The sequence below is a fragment of the Hippichthys cyanospilos genome, chromosome 18, assembly GCF_059441005.1.
Source record: "Hippichthys cyanospilos isolate Australia breed blue-spotted pipefish chromosome 18, RoL_Hcya_1.0, whole genome shotgun sequence".
Taxonomy (NCBI): Eukaryota; Metazoa; Chordata; class Actinopteri; order Syngnathiformes; family Syngnathidae; genus Hippichthys; species Hippichthys cyanospilos.
The window spans coordinates 4,623,932-4,647,293 of record NC_142386.1 but is presented as its reverse complement, the minus strand read 5'-3'; the positions used below and the strand labels follow the sequence as shown (position 1 = coordinate 4,647,293).

At 41.7% G+C, this 23,362-nt stretch overlaps 2 protein-coding genes and 1 long non-coding RNA gene across 5 annotated transcripts; 2 read left to right on the top strand and 1 right to left on the bottom strand.

Moving 5' to 3' along the window:
• Window positions 1-92: 92 nt before the first annotated feature.
• On the top strand, window positions 93-13,159 carry rbm27 (RNA binding motif protein 27). Of its 3 annotated transcripts, none has more exons than XM_088441238.1 (21): window positions 93-261; window positions 1,133-1,251; window positions 1,469-1,596; window positions 1,671-1,750; window positions 2,018-2,202; window positions 2,416-2,712; window positions 3,828-4,064; window positions 4,883-5,062; window positions 5,779-5,925; window positions 6,087-6,162; window positions 6,742-6,889; window positions 7,035-7,244; window positions 7,361-7,468; window positions 7,714-7,839; window positions 7,974-8,048; window positions 8,456-8,626; window positions 8,752-8,856; window positions 10,189-10,386; window positions 10,471-10,554; window positions 10,669-10,788; window positions 11,416-13,159. In XM_088441238.1, exons 1-21 carry the CDS (start codon window positions 203-205, stop codon window positions 11,512-11,514), a joined length of 2,952 nt encoding a protein of 983 aa, XP_088297364.1. In that variant the 5' UTR covers window positions 93-202; the 3' UTR covers window positions 11,515-13,159. The 3 variants fall into 3 exon arrangements, with proteins under 3 accessions (XP_088297364.1, XP_088297363.1, XP_088297365.1); XM_088441237.1 differs by having other exon boundaries at window positions 6,009-6,162; XM_088441239.1 differs by lacking the exon at window positions 4,883-5,062 and having other exon boundaries at window positions 6,009-6,162.
• Window positions 866-8,004, bottom strand: LOC148408594 (uncharacterized). Its single transcript, XR_015868607.1, has 4 exons — window positions 7,027-8,004; window positions 6,727-6,896; window positions 1,967-2,632; window positions 866-1,241 (listed from the first exon to the last, which is right to left on the bottom strand). It is a non-coding gene; the product is annotated as an uncharacterized LOC148408594 (long non-coding RNA).
• A 1,624-nt stretch (window positions 13,160-14,783) lies between the features above and the next one.
• pou4f3 (POU class 4 homeobox 3) lies at window positions 14,784-17,673 on the top strand. The gene is made up of 2 exons (XM_088441241.1): window positions 14,784-14,919; window positions 15,087-17,673. Exons 1-2 carry the CDS (start codon window positions 14,839-14,841, stop codon window positions 15,948-15,950), a joined length of 945 nt encoding a protein of 314 aa, XP_088297367.1. The 5' UTR covers window positions 14,784-14,838; the 3' UTR covers window positions 15,951-17,673.
• Window positions 17,674-23,362: the final 5,689 nt, after the last annotated feature.

The window sequence follows — 23,362 nt, the reverse complement described above, 5'->3', positions numbered from 1 at the left end:
AAAAAATCTAAATACAAACAACGCATGCGTGTCAATCGTGCTTTTACGACACCGAAGTGAGTGAACGTATCGTAAAGTGCTTTAGTGCGACCTGCCAGTGGAGAGTGAAGGCCCCTAAAGCATATATATATTTGTAGACGATGAAAGCAGACATATTGGGGTTCCGTTTCATTGTATAGACATTTGTATCGTCTTCCTCACGATGATTATAGAGAATGTGGACGCTCTGAAGTCATGGCTGGCAAAACTTCTGGAGCCGATGTGAGTGTTATAGTTGAAATGTCGTTTAGCTCGCATGCTACGTAGTTAGCTAGTGTGCTAGCATCAATGAGGGGGGATTGCTAGAAACTGGCCACGGTAGCCGATCGCCTGCAATTAAGAAACTGTTTGACTTTCCGTTTGCTGGTAATTAACACGCTGACTGTGTTCCCCACAATGATTGGACGATTTATTAATATAGCATATGAAAAAACAACTTTTACTCTTGGAGCACGCCTCTCAACTGCAGTACAGCATGCGCCCTACTGTTTGCTATCCTAGAGGCTCCTTGGAATTTCATAAATCCAAAATGGGTTAACATGTTTAAGAGTGGACGCTTTCCACGACTGTTACCATAGTTACCATTACTCTCCCGTGAAATTGATGACATAGATTACCCTGTTTATTGCAATTTTACACGTTGAGTAGCTGCTACAAACTGCTGAAAGCTTCTGGTGTTTTAATATGGGCTTCTATTGTGATATCACCCCACCTGCAACAATCTAGAAAACGTGCTTTTAACGTTTAACCAGCGGCCTGTAACATTAAAATGGTTCCAAAAACTTTATTCGGTCAGAGACAATGGCTAAAAATAGTACTTGAACAATTTGCATTATTAAAATATCAACACACCACCAAATGTATTGTAAATGTCACAAAGCGTGTTTACAGCACATTGCAATAAAGATGAGCTCATCTTAATATGCGGGGGATAGTTGAACACAGCGATGATTCTGCTGTAGTAATGGCACTAAATGTTACCTTCCGCCTTTCAGTGAAAGTCTGTTCCGTTGTTTGACCTGCCACACTGGCAGAGATAAAAGAAAAATGAAATCTGATATGAGATTTTGTTGATTTCTTTCTTTGTTTGCAGATGTGATGCAGACCCCGCTGCGTTAGCCAATTACGTTGTGGCTCTGGTGAAGAAGGACAAACCAGAGAAGGAGCTCAAAGCGCTGTGTGCCGATCAGCTCGATGTCTTCCTGCAAAAAGGTTTTGCTTTCATGCTCACTTCTTTACCTCAACAAATTGTGTGCTTGTATTTGTTATCAGACATCTAGCAGCCTTCCTATATTACAAATGCTGTTTTGTCATGGCTGAAATATTTGGAAAGCATTTATTATTTATGATTAGTTATCTACTATACATGGAAAAATTGTTACTTTGAGAATGATTGATTAACCATTATTTATTAATTGTGCCATTTCAGAGACTGTCGGCTTTGTGGATAAACTTTTTGAATGTCTGACAAGCAAGAACTACCAGGGGAACTCCATTGCCAAAGAAACTCAAAAAGAAGTGGTTAACCTTCCTCCACCCAAATCAGATGCAGTGGAAGTAAGAATGAATTGATTTTCTGTATTTTTAATTTATGAACATATAAAAGTGATAACTTTTTTCGTCGTTAAAAGATTGAAGCTCCAGAGGAGGAGAGAGAAAACAGGCGCAGGAGGAGTCCTCTGAGGAACCGCTCTGACTTCAACGAGTCCAGGTTTTATTTTGGCTTCAGTTAAATCTAAGCGCTGATAGAACTTGTGCTGGTAGAGCATTATTTACTTCAGGCGTTTAATATATACATTTAATGAATGTTTGATGCTGTATTTAATAACGTACATAACTATTTAAATAAGTGAACTTTTCCACGACATTTAAAATTGTGGAGAATCACGTGCATAGTTATAACTGGGACATATGTATGTGAACCTACACTTGTAATGGCTGAATTTAAAGGTGGTCGTCTCTTTTCCTGACCTCGCAGGAGTCGTGATGACAGAAGGCGGGATGAGCGCAAGAGGCGGGACTTTGATCGTCACGGCAAGAGCGGCGGCGGCGATTTGCATCGCGAGCGGGAGCGCCACGAGCGGCGCAGGGGGAGCTCCCGCGGGAGGAGCAACAGCCGCAGCCGAAGCAGGAGTGGCAGCCGGGGAAAGAGCAGAGGACGAGGTGAGAATCAACAACTCACAGCTGAGAAGAAGACTGGGCTGGTTTGCAGTCGTTGGAAGTTCAAATCAGTTTAAAATGTGGACCGCTTTGCATTTACCTCATATGGGATTTAACCACGGAGGCTGGAATGTGCCTTACTATCATGGTTGGTTTGTGTAACGTGACAGCAAGATTGTCTGAGCTCTTGTGATACCTTTTTTGTCTTTCATATAGACTTCAAGTCAAAGTTCGAGGTGGAGAGAAAGGACGCAGATGGCTACAATTCCTCTAACCCGGGCAGGCCCCAGCAGCCTCCCCAGCTTGCATCGCCCCTCTTACCCACTCCTCTGCATCCCTTCTCATCCACCGCCGGCGGCCCGGGTCATGGCGGCGTCCCCTTGGCGACCCACGCGCACATGCCTGATGGCACCACAGACAGCTGGTCGGGCTACTATGGCAAAGCGAGGCAAGACGGAAAGCTGTTCAGCAATAAGAACCCTTCACGCAAGCAGCGGTGCAGGGATTACGATGGTAAGCACACACTTACTCCTCTTATAGTTGATAGTTAATATCAGGGATGCAGTGAAACTGAAGCATACAAATATTGTTTTTTATTGTGACCTCTGCTCGAATGGACGGCTAAATTAATCCCAGATCGGTATGCCCAATCCAGACAACTGCTACACATCAAATAGCGCTCACTTTCTCTCCACTTAAAATAACAGTTGGCAATGTACTGATGTACTATGACTGATACTACCATGTGACACAGTATCAGAATGTTTATTTATTTTTGTATGTGTGTGTGTGTGTGTGACTGAGAGTCTGCTGCTAAGTAAATACACAAAATTTGGGCGTAAAAAACAAAACGGTTAAAAGGTTGGGTTTACTTGCACTTTTTGTGTATTCAATATGCGCGCAAGTAAAACAAATGTAGTTTGCCCATAGGGCTTATTGATGGCTGTTTTCATGGTTAATGACAACTAATGTTGATCACTCAGGCCATCATCCCCAATGGGGAAAGGCTCAAACACACATCTCCCGAGGTAAGCAGAGTTAACATATCCACTGCCCCTGAAGGCGGCGCCTTCTATCACCATCACAGTAGTCAGTCACAAGGGATTGGTTCCCTTAATGAGGCCGTGAAGTAAATACTGTCTGTCTTAGGCTCCCAGAGACATTAAGTCTTTGCGTTACATTTAGATCAAGCCGACCGCAGTGAGGTCAAAGCTTGTTTCACAATTAATACCGAGTGCAGGTGAACCTCTGATTTAACGGAGAATTGAGACTTGTCACCAATAATTCAAAGTAATTAATTACCTCCCCCAAAAAAGGTTTAATTTAGTCTATAAATGCCACAAGATGTTTTCCAAGCATTAATTTTACGTATCTTAAACCCCTCATTGCACTTCCACCTAGTTCCTTACACCAAGATGACAACAAAGCACTATTCTTAAATTAATATCATCAAGCCACTCTCCAACTTACCTCAACATATTGTACAGTAGTTAGCAAACACCAGGATGGCGCCAGATAGACCTTAACAGGTCACACAAGCAGTCCACAAAAGTATTTGACTATTTGTAGAATTTTGTCATCCAAGCCCTCTCTGACATTATTCCCTCCACCCTCTGCCACAAATGCAGAAAAGGGATTTTGCGTCCGCGGCGACCTGTGCCCATTTGACCACGGCAACGACCCCCTCATCGTGGATGACGTCAATCTCCCCAACATCATCCCTTTCCCGCCACCGCCCGTAATACCCCCCGGCGGCCTGCCCATGCCGCCGCCCATTACAGAGCCGCCCCCCTCACTCAGGATACCACCGCCGCCGATGCCGACTTACGGCCAGCCGCCGCCACCTGGCGTCTTCTCATTGACTGGTGAGTATCTATCTTATATATCAAGGCGCACCAACTTTTTTGCTCGATATATGTTTTTCAGGTGTTGTGATAAAAGAAAATGGTTAGCACTTTAATTACTGATATTTTTTGTGGGAGAGACACTGATCATGCTATAAAGATATCTCCATATAATTCAGAAACAGATCTATATAAATATGAAATACTTTTTAGGGAAAAAAATGATCACTTTTAGGTCCCATCACTGGTGAGCTACTTTTAGAACAGGCCTACCTGGTCCTAGCAGGGCTACTTGGTCCCGGGGACCACCACACTGGTCTCCCCTGGTCCAAATGATACCTTTCATATTTCCTCTAAATGGCTGTCCATATAATGAGCAACCTGCCTCACTTGTCACCTGGTATGTTATGCAAATGAGACCATTAAAGATCTCCCTTTGTTTATTTGTTATACAGTTGCATAACATATGTATTTAATAAATAAATATTTCTATAAAAAACTCTTTAATGCTCTTGCTATATGGTGCATTTCAATCTTAAATGCCAATGAGAAAAATGTATCCATACGCCTATGTAAAGTTTGGTTTGGAGGCACTTAGTGTGGTGGTCAATTTTGCAATTCAAGATTTTGTTTTATAAGCTGTTATTTAATGACTAGCATTTCAGTGTCAATAAATGTGTTAATGCCGCTCACAATAGCAGAACAAGGAGCTTTTCTCGATATTGCCATGTCCGTTGTCACTTAAATACAAGCATTAAGTATGTGAACTAAGGACTCAGCCTCCGCGAGTGAAGGACTGGCTGGCATGAGACATTAGCTTGGGCTTGTGTCTCCATCAGGACCACCTCCACTGATCCCAACCAGTGGAATGGAAACCCCCAACCATCAGTCAGCGATCACGTCGTCGCCTCCCATCGGGCCGCCCGGCGTGAGGCTGCCGCCTCCTCTTCCACTCCCGCCTCCGCCTCCTCCCTCCTCTACGTCGGTGTCGCTTCGTCCCCGATATGTCCAGTCTGAATGTAAGCTGATTGGAGGCTGTCGTGGGAGTTCAGTATTCATTCACTATTCGTCACTCGTTTTGCCTACTCTATTTGAGTTTGATTTATTTCATAATTCTACCCTGTTTTCATTCCCACGTGATTTTTGTTTGTCGTTGTCCGCGGGCTGCAATGTCGCCCGTTGACCTGAATGTGGCAGTGCTACTTTATTTTCTGACATTGTTTTTGGTCCCGCCAACTTGTTCGCCCTCATGTGTCTTTTCATAAATAAGTAAAATAACTTTAATGCAGTGCCTTGTTTCGAGCTTGAATTGATACTTTTTTAGAGCTCAAAAACCATAATACAACTTGACTGCTCAAAAACAAAACTGATGTAAAACTCACTTTCATCTTGTTGAATGTATTTTATTTTTCATCATGCATACACACTGTTACCGTCCAATGAAAAGCCTCCATTTGAGTTTTTATTTTCTTTAACAATTTGAGTTTCAGAATTTTTTTGTCGCATAATGTAGAGTACTTTTCATTGGACAGCGATGACATGATTGTTTGTCTGTGTCCTATTCATTATGTAGTTTAATTTCACTGATAATGATCAAATTATAAATGTATGCCCATGTTCACTTCATAGTTTTGAGGTTTGAAATGCTGTTGCGTCTGTCTCGTGTGGCATTCTGGGTGAATTTGTTTAATCGCACCTGGGTCCCCTTTGAAAAATCACCTCCTTGTGTTTTCAGATAACTACGATGCAGAGGGCTACAACCCAGAATCGCCAGGGCTGACTGGAGCAGGTCGGAACCAGTATCGCCAATTTATTCCCCGAGTACAGACGCAGCGCCCCAACCTTATCGGGCTCACATCCGGGGAGGGACAAGGCTCCAGAGGTATCGAGTATTAACCTTCACAATAGAAAGCGCCAGACGGAAAAGATTTGATAATGAGATACTATTTCTTGTCGCACCCTTAGCTGCTAATATAGTGATCCAAACGGAGCCCGCCGCTCCGGCTAGCACACCAGGAAGTAACATGTCCTGTTTCAACTCAGAGCATCACAACAGGAAGAGACCCATGGGATGTATGACGGCAGATGGACCCACGGCTAAAAAACCCTGGATGCAGAAGTAAGAATTGAAGCGTTTTGCATTGGGTGACCAAGCTTTCCGCAAAGTGCATGTGTTTGAGGCTCAATTCAAATGAACCAAATGAATATTTTTCAGCAGTTGGGCACAGCTTTTTTAGCTCTATAGCTGTGTATTTTGTCCACTGGTTATGTTTATTTCTAGTCATGATAGTTAAGTAATATATTGTATTGAAGTTCCTGGAACTTGGGACTTTAGTGTATTTTAACCTCCAACTGTTCCAGTTTTGTTGTAGTGAATTCCCAGACGCACTATATATACTAGATGTGATTATTTAACGCATCCACTATTACTATAGTACACTATGAATGAGTTTGCCCCAGATTGGTGACCAGTTTTGTTGAACTCGCTGTTCGGCCCCAAAATTCCTGATTGCGTAGTCTAGCTAGAGGTTTGAACGTTAATCTTGTATTGATTGTGATATGTCAAAACCACAAAGTGAAATTGTCACCTAATTTACTCCAACAAACCACAAACATACTTTTTTCCACAATTCACACAGGTGAGTAAGAACATGCTCATCATACCAATTGCGTCCTCACGTACCTCTCTTGGTTTCAGGCCAAATTTCAACAACAAAGGCGGCTTCCCGAAGAGGAACTTCCACGTGAACACCAAGCTGGAGGTGCGCAACATCCCGCCGGAGCTCAACACCATCACCAAGCTCAATGAGCACTTCAGCAAGTTTGGGACCATCGTCAACATTCAGGTATCATCTGGAGAAGGAGAAATTGGAGCATTAACACAAGGAAGCGCATTAAAAGAAATTAAAAGAAACGGAAACAGTAAAATACAAAACAGATGTCCTACAAGACTGTGAAACCCCGTTTTGGGAATAAATTTCACCCATCCAGGTGGTGTTCGGTGGCGACCCAGAGGTGGCGTTGATCCAGTTCACATCCAACGAAGAAGCTCGTCGGGCCATGTACTGCGTGGAGGCGGTTCTCAATAACCGCTTCATCAACATGCGCTGGCATCGCAAGTCCAACATGCCAGGGATTCACCAGCTGGAGCAGGGCGCCGGCAGCCAAGTGGCCGGCTCCGTTCCCAGCCTCATATCGCAGGTATGGAAAGCCCGGAAAAATGATATTTTTTCTTCCCATGCATTTCCCACTTCTACTAAATTTAGTCAACACTTTGACCTGCAGTCTTTTGAGCGTTTTACATATTTGTTTTGCAGGGGATCAAGCAGCACAATCCCGCTGCTTATGTGCTGAACAAGCATCGGTCGGCAGTTGGCACCACAAGCACACCTGATAACCTAAATCCCAATGCAGAAGCCGCCAATGTGCGTACTTTTTGTTTTTCAATCCCCTTTGTCGGGAGAATTCGGTTAAACTTGTGTTTCATACAGAACCGTTAATTAAAAGCACCGAAACAAAACATGAAAGCCAATAATAATCTTGTGTATGCATTCGGAAAAGTTTGCAGCAAGTAGCGTTTGAAAGTGAAGTCTTGTTCGCCCGACATCTCCCGACTCCATGCGATGACCTAAATGTGTTGCTTTCCCGTTTCGTTGTGCACGGCACTTAGGTGGCACCGGTGCCGGCAAACACCCAGAAGGGCCCCTACACTTCCACCCCGCTCAAGTCGTCCTCCAAGTGCCTTGGGAAAACGGCGAAAGCACTGGAAGCACAGGAAGCCCTGAAGAAGAAACAGGCATGTTGCTTAATTTTTTAATACGCATTATGATGGTGACGTGATGGCAAAGAGGCAGTTTGGATCTGCCCGTAGTTTTGCCGTACATCGCCTCACCAGTTTAATGTCTTGTACGATGTGATGTTTTTCATCAGGAGGCGTTAAAACTACAGCATGACTTGCGCAAGAAGAAGCAAGAAATGCTAAAGACGCAGATTGAGTGTCAGAAGGTAGGAATTATCAGTTCTGTTGCTTGTCTGTTTACCTTTCCAATAATTATATCAACTACTGATGGTGGGGATGTCACTCAAAGCTTTTTCATGTCGATTATCCTGTCGATTATTCCATTAAATACGCTAATTAAGAACTGCAATTTTGTTTTTAAATATTCTCGCAAAGTTTAACGCTAGTTGAAGTGAGAGGTTAATATAACTACTCATTATTACCTCCAATACATATGAGATTTTACACACCAACAAAACTGGTTAGCAATCACGATTAGCTTTAGCATGGTAGCAATTACCATTTAGTTCATGCATACATTTTATATATCACATATGATCAACATATGCTGGAATAACTACACAATAAGAAATAGAGGGACGCATTGACATGTTTTCTTTTTTTTTTAAACCAGGCGCTGATTAATCGTCTGGAGAAGAACCGGGGTATGAAACCAGAGGAACGAGCCAATGTCATGAAGACACTGAAGGAGCTGACTGAAAAGATTGCCCAGCTCCAAAACGAAATGAATTTAGCCTCCCAAGTGTCTAAAGCCAATCACAATCAGCCCAAGACCAAGACCGACGTAAGTTTGAAATGCCTGCGAGGTGTTCCTCACGTAGCAAGCGGGAAAATGCAAACATAGCACAGGTTCGAGTTAACTCAGCTTTTTCATCACTAACTGTATTTTGGTTCATTTCTTCCATACAGGCCCAGAAGGAACTGCTGGATGCTGAGTTGGACTTCCACAAGAAAATGAGCTCTGGGGAAGACACGACCGATCTCAAGAGAAAACTGGGCCAGCTACAGAAGGAGGTAAATCTTTTTTCTTTTCTTTTTTTACCATCCTTGCATTTCAGGCCCGGGAACTGTTGTTCTGTTTTATTGTTTTTAATTGTTTGAAGTCCCGTTTTACTGTTGAATGCTGGTAATAAGCCACATTTAAGCACTCCTAAACAAGCTAAAACTGCCCCCGGTTTCTTAAAGAAGCACTAAGTCATCTGAACTTCACACTGGCCCCACTTGTGCCGTCCCACTGAAACACAACACAGACGGGGCTTGCTATGTTACAACAGCCCCCGAATAGGAACACAGCTTTTGATAGTACAACACCCTTTCCAACATGTCTCCCCGACCCCCCTCCTTGCCTGTGGGCTCTAATTTAGCTAGTGGTTAAAAAATGCATAGCCCCCTCCTTTTAGCCCGAGCCTATCCTCCCCGTGCACATTAAAAGCGCAGCCACTTTAGCAAGCCCAGAGGAAGGGCTAAATGCTAACGAAGCCCAATCCGACACTCAACGCGCTCTCGCGCCGATGGAGGCCACCTCATTAAAGTTTAAGCCGGCGGGTACAAAAATCACGGGCGGGAGCGATGAGAGAAGGAAACGAGTGCAGGACCAAATGGAAGGAAAGGTTCCTGAGAGGTGAGGAAGTAAACTTGAGAGACGTGAGACGGGGCGTCTAATTGAAAAGTGAGGGGAAGGTTCTCCGAGGGCTGCATTTATGAAAAATATAATACAGTTGAACTAGGACTGTCGCGATTCAAAACGGCCTTTATTAGGCACACGTTTTTCTATTTTCAAGTCCTAAACAGGCAATAATTTTTAGAGAATTTTAAGCAATGGCGGTTACGGACGCTTTCTGCAATTTTGCCTGTTTCGATATCGGCCACCGGCCGGTGTGCCCAGTAAAAGGTTGAAATTACTTACAGATGATGCTTCTATATTATTCGACGAGTGAACTACTATGAGGTCAATTACTTCCTGTTCTTCTTCTTGAACACTTGAACCCTGAAAACTAAGCCATCGAGACAGGGAATTTTAGTAGACCTAGTTTTACAATTCACACACCCCACTTGTTGGACTTTTTTTGCTAGCTCGAATTGCACTCCTTTGTCTTATGGCCTTTGACAAGGCAGGATTAACAAAACCCCCAAAACTTCACATTTGAAAAGACGCCAGAAAAGTTTGAACCCCATCCACTGCAAGACATGAACAAAGCTTAATGCAGCTCTGCTTACCTTTGGATTTGACAAGAAGGCAGCATCGTCACACCTTTTGGGAATTTGGAATTGCTTCGAAGTGGTCCCAGGTCTTCGCTTTGAATCCTTTTTCAAGTCTTTTCTTTTGTCATGCCGCCCTCCTTCCAGGCCACGCAACTGGGCATCCTCCGATCCCCAACGTGTCGAGGTCGCGGCCGGCTGAAGGCGCCGGCTGAAACGGGCGCCGTACGCGCAAGGGGGCGCGGCGCTTCAGTGAACCGCATGGTGGTGGACCACCGACCCAGGGCCCTGTATATTGTGGGGGTCACCCAGGAGGAGAAAGAGGAGCTCACGTCACACTTTGTGGTGAGAATGCAATGCAAGGCTTGTCTTAAAATGGTCATAGTTAGACTACATTGAAACGTTTTTTGGTTTTTTTTTGACGGTTAGAAATTCGGTGATCTGGAGGAGCTCCGTGACCAGGACGCCACCAGTGTCGTCATGACCTTCAAGACTCGGAGTGAAGCCGAGAACGTAAGTCGCGTTAGGCCCTTTTCTCAATTTTTGATTTTTATGACCTAAGTTATTGTGGACGCCGGTTTGAGAATCCCTGATCTAAACCTCCATTTTTCCACTCACACTGTGTAGGCAGCCAACCAGGGCGCCAAGTTCAAAGGTCGCGTGTTGCAGATTTCCTGGTACAAGCCCAAGACACCCTCAGTCACCACAGAGCCCGAGGAGGAGGAGTCCAAAGACGACGACAACACGGTACCGCATGTCCTACGACCTCATTGTTTTGTTCTACGAGTTTCACCACGTACATACACAGTCAAAGTGATATAATTGCCAATAGTTGGGTGTGAGCCAACAGGAGGAGACCACTTGGTAGGGGGGGGTGCAAAAGCTCAATCTTTAGGCCGGAAACAACATCAACTCATCAGTATTTTTACGATTAGTCAAGTATTACGCAATCAGGTAATAATGAGCCAGAAAGTAAAACATGCAAAAGCAAAAACAAAAGGCTTGGGAAGATCGAGAAGAGGAACACAACAGACACGTTGAAACCAAACAAACACTACACTCAAAGTAAAAAGCGGACTTTTCCTCCAATATGGACTAAGTTATACTAGCGGTTGCAATATGAAGAAGATGATGACTCATGCCACATGTAAGTTCATTCAATTTTACCCTGACATTTATTTGTATCTTTTGTTGCTTTTTGCTCACTTCTTGTAAATGCATAATTTGTCCTTTTTACTGCGCAATTTTCGGGACTCCAGACAGTTCTATTGGGACCCATAACTTGTTAGTTTTTACAGTATATACAGTTTGACGGGAAAAGCATAGAAATCGGAAGTCAATTCAAAACGTGCGTCGGTGCGTTTTTCTTTTCAGCAAAAGGAAAGTCGCTCTTATCTGCCCGGCGAGGAGGAGGAAGAGGAAGAGGACGACGACGAAGACGACAAGTACGAAAGCAGATCGTGGAGACGATGAAGGCGACAGCATCGCCAGTGCGGATCACTCGAAAGGACCCCCGAGCCCTTTTGCCAGTGTTTTAAACAAAGTCATTTTAAGGCTAACAGAAGTAGGATGTTTGCTTTTCAAGGGTTCCCGCCACTCAACAAAACGCTCTCCATTTTGCTGAGAAAGGCCAAAGCTTCGCTTTTGGAGTTTAGGAGTGCTTACTTTAACTGTTTGTAATGCACAACATTTGAGTCTACTGTGAAAAGATATTTTTATACGTTACTGTATTTAAGATTTGCTTTTTTTCTCGGGGAAGGGCGGGCAAAGAACACCAGTAAATTAAACGGCTCTGACACCCTCGCTCGAGCGTTCTTCCAAGGTGTATAGCGCAGATGGCGTGCTAGAAATCGGATTCGGACCTTCTATTCAACAAACGTGTATAAAACCCACAAATACTCATAAGATATATTTTCTCTATTCTATCATTTTAGTATGGCCCGTGGAGGATTTTCTCAAAACTAATTGCACACATTGTAATCCTTTGCTGTAAATATCACCTTTGATTTCTAACCTCTGCTTATCAAACAAACAAGGCAACCCACATGTTTGAATGTAAACAAAAAACTGCATTTTTGCGTGCATATATATATATATATATATATATATATATATATATATATATATATATATATATATACATACACACACACATACATGTATGTATGTTTCCATACGTATACACTATGTAAATGTATGTACTATACATACGTGTGTATATATAGAGATTAGATACAGAAATAATCCAAATTCTTTCTTTGCCTTACACTTGTCAAACGCTCGGAGGATTTTTTTTAATTTTTTAAATAGAATGTGATTTACTTTGTGTGTGTAGATTTTGTATATTTGCTTTAAAATTGTGTTTTCAAGGGTGGTTTGTTTATCTATTTTAAACGGGAAAAACAATTTGGTCCATTTCATTCGCACCCCCCTCCCAAAAAAAAAAAACAAAATATATAATTTCTAGTTTCCTACTTTATCCAAATTCAATTGTAATCCAGATAAAAAATGTTCCCATGCGCCTTGGTGTGGGTGAACATGCTCGCATTTATTTTTCTTCAGAAGTTCAAAACTAAAACCAAAAGAATATTTATTGAACTCCTGCATGTAAATACAATCACTGTGTCCTTTGGAATCATCCTCGCACCTTGATTAATATTCTCTCTCGCATCCGTAATAAGTTCCTTGGGTTTTAAAAAGAACAAAGGAACCGGGTTCTTGTATATTCAGAGAAGTTGAATATCTATCCCCCATTTTTTTTTTGTACCTGTACGTGCGCTAATAATACACCGTAGTGTAAAAAGTAAGTTTATCGGATAATAGTTTTGGATTTGTTACTGTTTATATTTGCAGAATGTCGATGATGATGATGTATGTTAATGTCATTTTGTTTGTAAAAAGATGGTTTTTCTAATGTACGAGCATGTTTGCTTTTGCCAATAAAGACGAAGGAATGGGCTGCTTCAAGGAAAACAAAAGGGGGAAAAAAAAAGATACAATTTGATATTGGGCAAAAAAAGAAAAAAAAAGCAAAGAAATGAATTTAAAAAAGAAAATTGGAAAGTTTGTGGTGGAGAAAAAAAAAAAAGCAAAAGCATTCCAGGAAATATCATCTTAAGACTTGTGTTGCCTTGTCATTTCGCATCTTAGACACATACAACACATGCAGGTGCAACAACTCAAATTTTTAAGTCACATATATGTATATTTTTTTTTAAAAAGATTTAAACCAAAACAACTGTGAGGCAGAACTGCTAACCGCTCAACCACCATACTGCCTTTGATATATTTTTTGTTTCCTGTAAATATTTGAACCAGTATTTATTCAGGTGTTGCAGTAGTCATGCCCCCCCCCCCCCCCCCCCCCACATAAAAAAAATATACACAACGGCATCTTCAGCATCATTGTCACACACACAATGACACTCCCAAAACAATCACCTGTCAATAATGAATGACCCCGGTGCCTATTAGAGAGGGGAGAGTGAGAAAAGGGATTTCATGCTTTATTCAGGCAAAAATGGCCGTTGAGATTTTTTTTTTTGATCCGTTTTCTACACCACTTTTCCTCAGTAAGCCCCGGTGGCGTGCAAAAGGGGGATGCAGGGGCCACCCCATCAAATGAAAATTCTTCCAAGTCATAGACCATTGACAAAGCCAGGACGAGCGTAATAGCCGAAACCCCGCCCCCTGTCACCACCAGTGTAATGAATATTAGCCCTAGCATGGTAATGGATGCTCGTTGCATTATTGACAAGTTGGAAGAGGCAGACATGCGAGCAGCGAGATCAGATGCGCACAAAAAGGCCACTCGCTTCTGACTTCAGGGATTCGCACAGTTCCTTGTGGCATTATGTTACAATAATGGAAATTCCTTTGATTTTTTTTTTTAATGATATAAAATAATCAATGGGAAAAACACACTAGGAAGCTGAAATTTCCAGCAGACGATTAAAACGTAAAATTTAAACATGGGAGCATTCTGACATTTCTATGTGATTGCATTTGGACGTGGGAGATTTTGTGTACAAAAATAACCATTGTCCAAATTTTAGACCGTCTACAACCATTATTATTCCAATTTTTTAGATGCATTTGAATCGGATTTATTACACTGATTGTCCTGCGATTTTTGCAACATTCCGTTGAGCGGCGGTCAAACTATGTCAGCAAACAAAAAAATCTTCGTCGACTTGTGTTTCACCTCAAGACAGTAGGTGGTGTTAGAGAGCAGTTTCTTCTACGTACCACAAGAGGGCGCCACTTTGAAGATTGCCCAGGAAAGACCATGTATTTGGGTTTGATCTGGAAAAGCAGAAAATAATTACAGGATGTATTAACCCTTGTGCACATACTTTACAAACGATACACATTTACATTTTTTTCATAATTTTGTAAATGCTTGGAAAGGCGTAACAAAGTTATTTATGAATATTTTTTTCCTTCGTTACATCCAAACAATTCATCCTTTTTCGCAAGAATAATAACGTACCAGAAAAAAAATCAGCACAATACACAGCATTTGTCCAAGACACTGAGCTGTCCGTGGTGCTGATTTCTTAACACAGCGGTACATTATTTTATGATGTTTGCATTATTTTGCAACCCAAGCGAAACCTCACGCATGCGCAGAGCTCCACCTGTTGTAACCGTAGCTGACTAAAGAGGAGGCTGGTGAAATAAGAGTGGGGGATGAGGAGGGATGAGGGCGGTATCGCGGGGCGGGGGCCAAAACAGACACGCTCAGTCCAGAGCGGGACAACCTGCCGAGAGAACGCCGCGAGGACGAGAGCGGAGATGATGATGATGACCGTGGACGGCAAGCAGCACTTGGGCCTTCACGAAGGCATGCGCAGGATGTGCGCGCAGGGGCCCCAGGTAGGGTGGAATCGGGGGGCGGGGGGCAATCACGGGGAGAAAAGTGTGTAAATGTGATTTGACGTGACTTTGTTCCAGCCACTCCTCCCTCCTCTTGAATTTTTATGAGCCTCCTCTCTGACACGATTCCCCACTGACTCCCCGACTATGCGCGTTCCTGCTCGCAGCTCCAGGCCAATATATTGGGAGGCGGCGTGGAGGAGAGCCTGCTGGCTCTGCAGGCGGCGGCTGACAGCATCCTGGTCTCCCAGGCGAGGCGAGACGCCAGCTTCCATACCATGAGCGGCGCGGCCTCCGCGTCCTCCTCCGCCGCCGTCGTCGCCTCGCATCACCAGCACAACTTCCAGAGCCACCAGCTCCTGGAGGCCGGGGACCTCCTGGAGCATCTCTCCAGCAGCCTGGGGGTGGCGGAAGCGGGCGCCGCGCACCACCACCAGCACCATCATCACCACCATCACCTCCAGACCATGGGGCAGCTGCACCAGGCCATGGCGGCCATGGGACAGCCGCACCCGGCCGCGCCGGCGCACGGCGAGGTGGAGTCGGACCCGCGCGAGCTGGAAGCCTTCGCCGAGCGCTTCAAGCAACGGCGCATCAAACTGGGCGTGACCCAGGCCGACGTGGGCTCGGCCCTGGCCGACCTCAAGATCCCCGGCGTGGGCTCCTTGAGCCAGAGCACCATCTGCAGGTTCGAGTCGCTCACCCTGTCGCACAACAACATGATCGCGCTCAAGCCCGTGCTGCACGCCTGGTTGGAGGAGGCGGAGGCGGCGAGCCGGGAGAGGAGCGCCGGCGCGCAGGAGCCGCTCGGGGGCGGCGGGGCGGACGACGCCCGGCGGCGGAGGCGCACGTCCATCGCCGCCCCGGAGAAGCGCTCCCTGGAGGCCTACTTCGCCATCCAGCCCAGGCCGTCCTCGGAGAAGATCGCCGCCATCGCCGAGAAGCTGGACCTGAAAAAGAACGTGGTGCGCGTGTGGTTCTGCAACCAGAGGCAGAAGCAGAAGCGCATGAAGTACTCGGCCGTGCACTGACTTTGAACGCGTCGTCCGTAAAACGATGATGGTCCGCGCCGATGATCCCCTGGGATCAAATGAACGCCTCTGATATTTGGGATTATTTCCTTCGTTTTACTGCACTTTCCTGAGGTTTCCCAAACTTCGGGGGAATTTTTCCGAGGAGCACCACAGAATATTCCTATCAATCATTCATATCCGGCATGCGTACCGTCGATTCGATCGAAATCATTTTAAAAACGTTTCAGCTAAAGCTCAATGCTTCTTATCCTTGTAAAATGCAGTGAACGCCGCAGATTTCTCAGCGCCGAAGCTTTTGGATTAGGGAAATTTTTCACAACGCTAAATGCGGTGTCAAGAAAAGCTTCTGCGAATATGCGCGCGCACACACACACACACACATTGCGTGTGGCTTGTCCTGTCGACTGCCTCATCGAACCCCAGGGGTTCATATTTAGAACCAGTGCTATAAACAACTACTTCTATGATAATCAATTCATCGTTTGGAGTGGATTGTGTAAAGCTTTACCTTGTCCAAATCTTTGAAATTTCAGTCTATTAGGAAATAATATCCTGTCATTTGGTAATAGACTTTGTGTTGGATTAAAAAAAAAAAAATGCTGATTTTTTTAACATACGTTTCAAACAGTAACTGACAGACGATCAATTTATCAATAATCTCATATTTTTGCATTAAGGAATGGAATTTTACAATTTGCTTCATCCAAAAAACAAAAACAAAACAAAAAACAAAACAATTTAACAGATTAAGTAACCTAATTTCAACCGAAACCATCTGATTCGTTCAAATATATAATGAAATTCGGAGGCAACTGTTCTTTATATTAGATCGATTTTTAATTGCGACAACAACATATATAAGATTTCTGTTTCTGTTTAACGAATCGGTGAGGAAAACAAAAGTAAAAAAAGAGAAAAAAAATCCAAGTTTACTTAGTGGGCCACAAGAAGTAAAGTGACCTTAAGTACGACCCCTGTGGTTCGCCACGTACTACTACTTGATAAAGTTGATCAAATTTAATCATGAAAATCCTTATCGGGGCTTTTAACTGGCTTATTTTATCAATTTCACTGGCGCGCCGCCCGCTCCTCACGAGCACAGACATGCAATTAAAAAATAATGCCACTTTATAATTCATCGGAAATGATTTCCCAAACCCCCTAGAACCCCAGTTTTTAAAGCATTAAAACAGAACTTGTTGAACACACCATCTTGCTGTACGATATTATAAATACACTAGACACTTTATGTCACATTCAGGGATATTATGTCACTTTAGAAACCATTCAAAACAAATTGTTTATTGTCACTTCATCACGTCTATGTGCAAATGATATTGAATGTGGTCCCGCCCCCCGCAAGCATGAATGATTGCAGTATGGATTATTGATGTCGAATTATTTATAACGCTCTATATTTTATGAACTTTTTTGGAGCATTCAAACAGGAGTTTATGCATTTCTAAAAGCCAGCAGATTTAGACAACTGTTTATGACGTGCACAATGCAAAAACAATGCTCCATTTCATTCAAATAATATTTTTTTGATTTTTCTCATTTGTGTGTGTGTGTGTGTGAGGGGGGGGGGTAGTTTTAATATTGTTGATGGATATTGAAAGCGTGATTCATACATTGGCACGATGGCACGGCATTGAAAGAGTTGATGCACTTTTAAATGTCACTTTTTAAATGGAATAAATGACTTATTTTCTAAAAGTCATTTGTGTGACTTATTTTTACAGCGGAATTATATATATATATATATATATATATATATATATATATATATATATATATATATATATATATATATATATATATATATATATTTTTTTTTTTTTTTCATTTATTATTCCAGCATCATTTAATATGAACATTCACTGCCATTGACAGCAAAGTTCCATTTTTGCTAGGCTCAGGTCATTTGGAAACCATATTTATATTGGATCTCATTTACAGTTGATGTGAGTGTAATGAAATGTTTGTTGAGTGTGTTGGAAAGCCATTCGCAAATAGATTTACGGGGAGGGGGGTTTTCAATAGGAGGTTAAACAGGGCCTGGGTTGTGTAAATAATGGATGGGCTGCTTGATATGAGAAGAGACTGTGCTGGTAAGTGGAGCTGAAGCTGTGTGTGTGTGTGTGTGTGTGTGTATTATGTGGCGACGGAGGCACACGTGAATTATTTACAGGGCATATTGTCATGCAACAAGCTTGCATTAAAATGTTTGGGTTTTTTTTTTTCTCAAATGAATTGGGATATAAAGTTACAATGACACAAACCCCCAAAATATTGAACGCACGGATGATCTCAAAGCATACTAATAAATATTCGGCAGATCATTGAATGATATTTTTGCCCATGTACGATAGCCCTCAAATAGAATAATCTTATACAGTACTGCGCAATTGCACTCCCCACACAAAATGGCTGATCCCAAATTATATTTAAATGAAAGATCTGTTTTAAAAGTGTTTTCGTACATAGGGCACAGTGCATTATAAGGCGCATAGAATAGAAGCTATGCATTATGCAGCCACTAGGTGGAGCTGCGCTAAAGGGATTGTCAACAAAACACTCAGATTATCAGATTATAAAGCGCACTGTCAGCTTTTGAGAAAATTTAAGGCTTTTAGGTGCGCCTTAAAGTGCGGAAAATACGCTAAGGGAATGCAAGAGGGGAAAGGAGAGGGTGTGGGAGGCACCCCCCCGGAAATCAATAATTCATTCATAGCCAGTAGCAACAAATGAAAATGAAGAAGACAGCTATCCTCACTACTCTATTAGTCATCTTCTATCACCATCATGACAACATACACACACACACACACACACACACACACACAGGGGGAACCTGAGAATCGGATGACTGATGTCTTTGAGATGAAGATGATGTCCTTTTCTGATGATGTGCTTTTCTGTAGTGGGACCCTTGTGCATCAACAGCGTCTACAAAACAAAACTAAGTATTTGATTGGCTCCATCATGTGAATGCAGAACAAGAGAGGTGTTCCTAATATTCCGGTAGTTAATCTGCAGCGCATGTATGTTGTCGCTGTTCCAAAGTTCAAAATACTTTTTCCCCCACGTTTACATTTTTTTTTTTTTTGAGGGGACAAAAATTTGATCAGTAATAAATAAACTGTTTGAATGAAAAAAAGTAAGGAAATTGCCTTATATGTAGTATATTAAATTATGCTTTTATTTAACATGTATTTTTATATGTTTTTAAGCTTTCCTTAATTTTATGATGATTTCTTACGATGGGCACAACATTACCAATCTAATGAACATATTCTTATAATACTCTTTGATTAAATAGGATATATAAATGTAAATAATACTTATAATAAATTATATATATATATATATATATATATATATATATATATATATATATATATATATATATATATATATATATATATATATATATATATATATATACCCACACAGAAGCTAAATGTTCTTTTTATGAATGCTATTTTGTTTCATAAGCATAATGTACATGAAAAAAAAAAATCTAGGAAGACTGTGGAATGCTGCAGACAAACGAAGGAGGGGGGGGGGGGGGGGGGGAGGATATAGTATTAGGCGCTCTTGCTTAATTCTACTGCAGAACACCACAATCCACCCTATTCATAATTTAAAGTGTTCTCCATTATCAAAGTGCCTTGAGGAATACGATTAGCCAGTCAGAAAGGATTCACAGTGGTGTGATTTTCTTTTTTTTTTTCCAATCGGGTGATAAACTGAACAGGAAGTCAATGCAGTTAATGATCCTGTCAAGGAAAATGGAGGAAATCGGGATGTAAATCAGAAGGGGGAAATGGAAAGAAAGTGTACAGAGGAAAACCAAACGGGACAAGCCTGACATGACGTCATCTGGACTGTCCAAACCGATCACGGCGTGAAGGTAAGCGTACGTCTCCGCAGTTTGAAACAAAGCTGACGCTGAATCGGTGTGACAACGGGGAGTCCCAGTGGGACGCCCCGCCGCAAGACAAGGAAGCCCCCGTGCCTTGCATGCAAAGGGGGAGCCAGGTTGACATCGTCAAAAACACTCAAAAGATTCAGGAGGGGAACATTGCTTGAAATCTTGCTTAAAGTTAGGAATTTAGGTCAAAGTTTGGGCGCATTCCATACATCCGTTTTGTTCATGTTTACCTTTATTAGGGAATCTCTTCTGTCTAAAAATCTAAAATGATAATGAAAAAAATAATTTAAAGCAAATAAATTTAAATGAAATTAAAAAATAATAATTTTCAAGAAAATAACTCAATAAAAAAACGATGTACAGCAGCAACATGTACTGCTATATCGGAAGCAAAAATATTCAAAAACGAAAATTAGCTTACAATAAATAATATAACTAATAATACATCATAAAATGATAATAAAACATAACCAGTGTGACCTTAAAGCATATCAGTCTTTTGAACGACATGAAAAAAAAAGATCATTCCCATAAAATTAAAAAACAATAATAATAATGAGGAGAAAAACACTCAATATAGCAGAGTATAGTAACGCCTTCTATAACTGTAGTAACCATACTTCTTGAAGGATCATTTAGTTGAGCTCAAAGACGGAAATAAAAAAGATGGGAGATGGCGAACGGACAACACAACAATGGCGACGAGCGCCTCCCTCCTCTCTGGCTTTGAACACTCACATGAAACGGAAAGCCGCGGCCCCTGGAGGACGGCCCCTGGCGGTTGCGGCAACACCGCCCCTCCGCCAGCCCCGCCGTCTGATCCCAGAGGCCTCGGGCCCTCAAGTTAGCCCTGAGGCTACTGGACCGAAAGCAGCTGACTTCCCGCAAAAAGAGAGAAAGAAGGGTGGCAAGAAAACATCAAGAGAGAGAAAAAAGTCTTGCAACGACTGATGTGCGTGAGATATATTTCAAATGTTCAAAAAAAAAAAAGGTCAAATATGCCGAAGCCGTAAGGTGCATGCCACAGCAGCAGGTGGCGCTAAGTCACTGAAAAGCCAGCCCATTTTAACCAATCAGATGCAGCAAGGAAGACAGTTGCTGGAAAAGACAGACATACCTTTTTTCAAGGGTCGGCGTACAAACGTCACGTGACCAAACTCAGAAAGCAGGTGAGCCGTGATTGGTTGTAATTTAGACCTGAGCAACAGTGATGTCATTTGGCAAGATGGCTGCCCCCTAGATTGACAAAAACAAGAGGCTTTAATTTAATTTCCCACAAATGCAAACTTCATCAGGATACCATGTTTAGACAGTTGAAAAAATGTACATGTAAAATGAATAGGCAGAAATGATTGTAAAAAATAAGCAATGATAAGTAGCCCCCCAAAAAAATAAAGTTTCTTTTGAACTAATTATTCATTCAATCTCAAAAGACATGTTTTATTTTTTTAGTCCAGACAATCAACTCTAAGTACTTAATTATATTCTTCTTATATTCTTTAAGGTGGCGCTAAAATAAACACTTAATAATAAACAAAGTACTAAAGTACTTTTGTACCTAAAGTAATAAATTACTTTACTACCTAAAGTATTACTTGATGTTTCATTTTGCACCGATGGACCAAGTATCGATTACTTAATTACTTGTTAGGAGCTTCACTGTTAAAGTAATGGACCAATTTAGTCCTAATGTAAACAATTTCTTTAGTAGTTAAATACCTTGGGTAATTAATTACTTGAATACTTGATACATTCAGTACCAGTAATTTTTATAGCCGTTTGTCAAATATTTGAAAAAATATAAATAAAGGAGAACCTGTGGCTGGACTTTTTGTAAAACTATGTCATACACACACACACAGACATGGAGGTTCTATCATCGCGGGGACATCCCATTGACATAATAAATTAACCTAGTTCCTAACCTTAACCATCAGAACAGATGACCTAACTCTTACCCTAACTCTTACCCTAAACTCAAAAAGAAGTCAGAACTTGTGGCGCGTACCAAAATGGTCCCCTGAAAACAGTCAACCCTGGATTGTGTTCCCACAAAAGCAAGGGCGCACACACACTCTCTCTCACACACAGAATATGTGTCCTGCGCTCACATTGCATCACATCAGCAAGTGACGGCTGCAAGCAGGAGAAGAGTGCTGAAACGTGTTCGTCTCCAACGTGGGTGCATCCACACCCGTGTATTCCTGGGAATGCGAGCCGAGTGCTTTAGTGCAGCCGCGCAACACAACCGTTTCTTTAAGACTTCCTTTCTGGAGCTTATTCATATTTGATTAGCGCCAAGCAGCTAATAACCGGATGAGCTGCTCTATAAAAAAGAATATTCCACCGTCTGTGATGTCGTTTGAGGGGTTGGCCTCAAAGTTAGAAAAGCAAAAGATTTGAAAAAGATATACAGTAGATGTGAACGGTAGCTTTGTGATAAGTGCTCAGAAAATGTAGAACATTTATTTGTGTCCTTCTATAATGTTACTATGGCAGAAAGGATGTGATTTGATTCACAATAACGTTGAAAAGGGTGTAACCATTCGAAGAATGTATAATTTTGCTCTGTTGAAAATATAGAAAGCAACAAAAAATTCAATCAGCTTAAGGTTAAAATGTCTCATGCATTGCTGCAAATTTATTGGAAGAAAATTGTGTTTTAATGTGTTCTAGAACAAATTTAAACACACTCTCGTACTCCCAGTATCTCTATTTCATTCACTTGTATATCTATTTTTAAACATTTAATTTTGTTCTGTTCGTTTTTCCCTATGATTTGTTATGATCTACTATAGTGTGATTTTTGTTCATATTTGCGTTGTGATTAAGATGTTATTCTTCTAGTTACTAGTGTATCAATATTTCAAAATTGTGCTCAACTTAACTTTTTTTCAGTGTACAGTATTCTATTTTGTAATACTATTAAGTATTAATAAATACATTTTAATCTCAGATTTTCCATGATCCTGGTAAACTTCCCTGCTCAAATACATGATTCTTTCATGCATTACTTTTGCTTGTTGAATTAAAAAGAAAATAAGTTATTTAAAATAATTAATTAGAATACAGTATAATTATACTCAAGATGTGTTTTCAGTTCACAGTCTATCTCACCTAATCGGTGATCGCTGTGTTCAGATACAATCTAGACTGTGGGACTTTGGTGGTTTATGTTCCTGTAAGGTGGAGATTTCCAGTTGAGATTATTATAAAGGATTAAAAAAAAAAAAAAAAAAAAAAAGATAAATACAGTCCAAATTTAACCTCTGCTGGGATCAAATTGTTAAAAGAAATAAGAGTCCAGCTATCCCCAGTGCTTTGTAACTTTTAAGGTGCAACTGATTTGGTCAACAAATGTGTCGTGTGTCAAAATGGATACGCCGTCAGACTTATTTTTCAGATACCAATCATCCAATTGAGCAAAACTCACGCGAAAGCTTAATATCGCTAAAGTGAATCATACATGTAA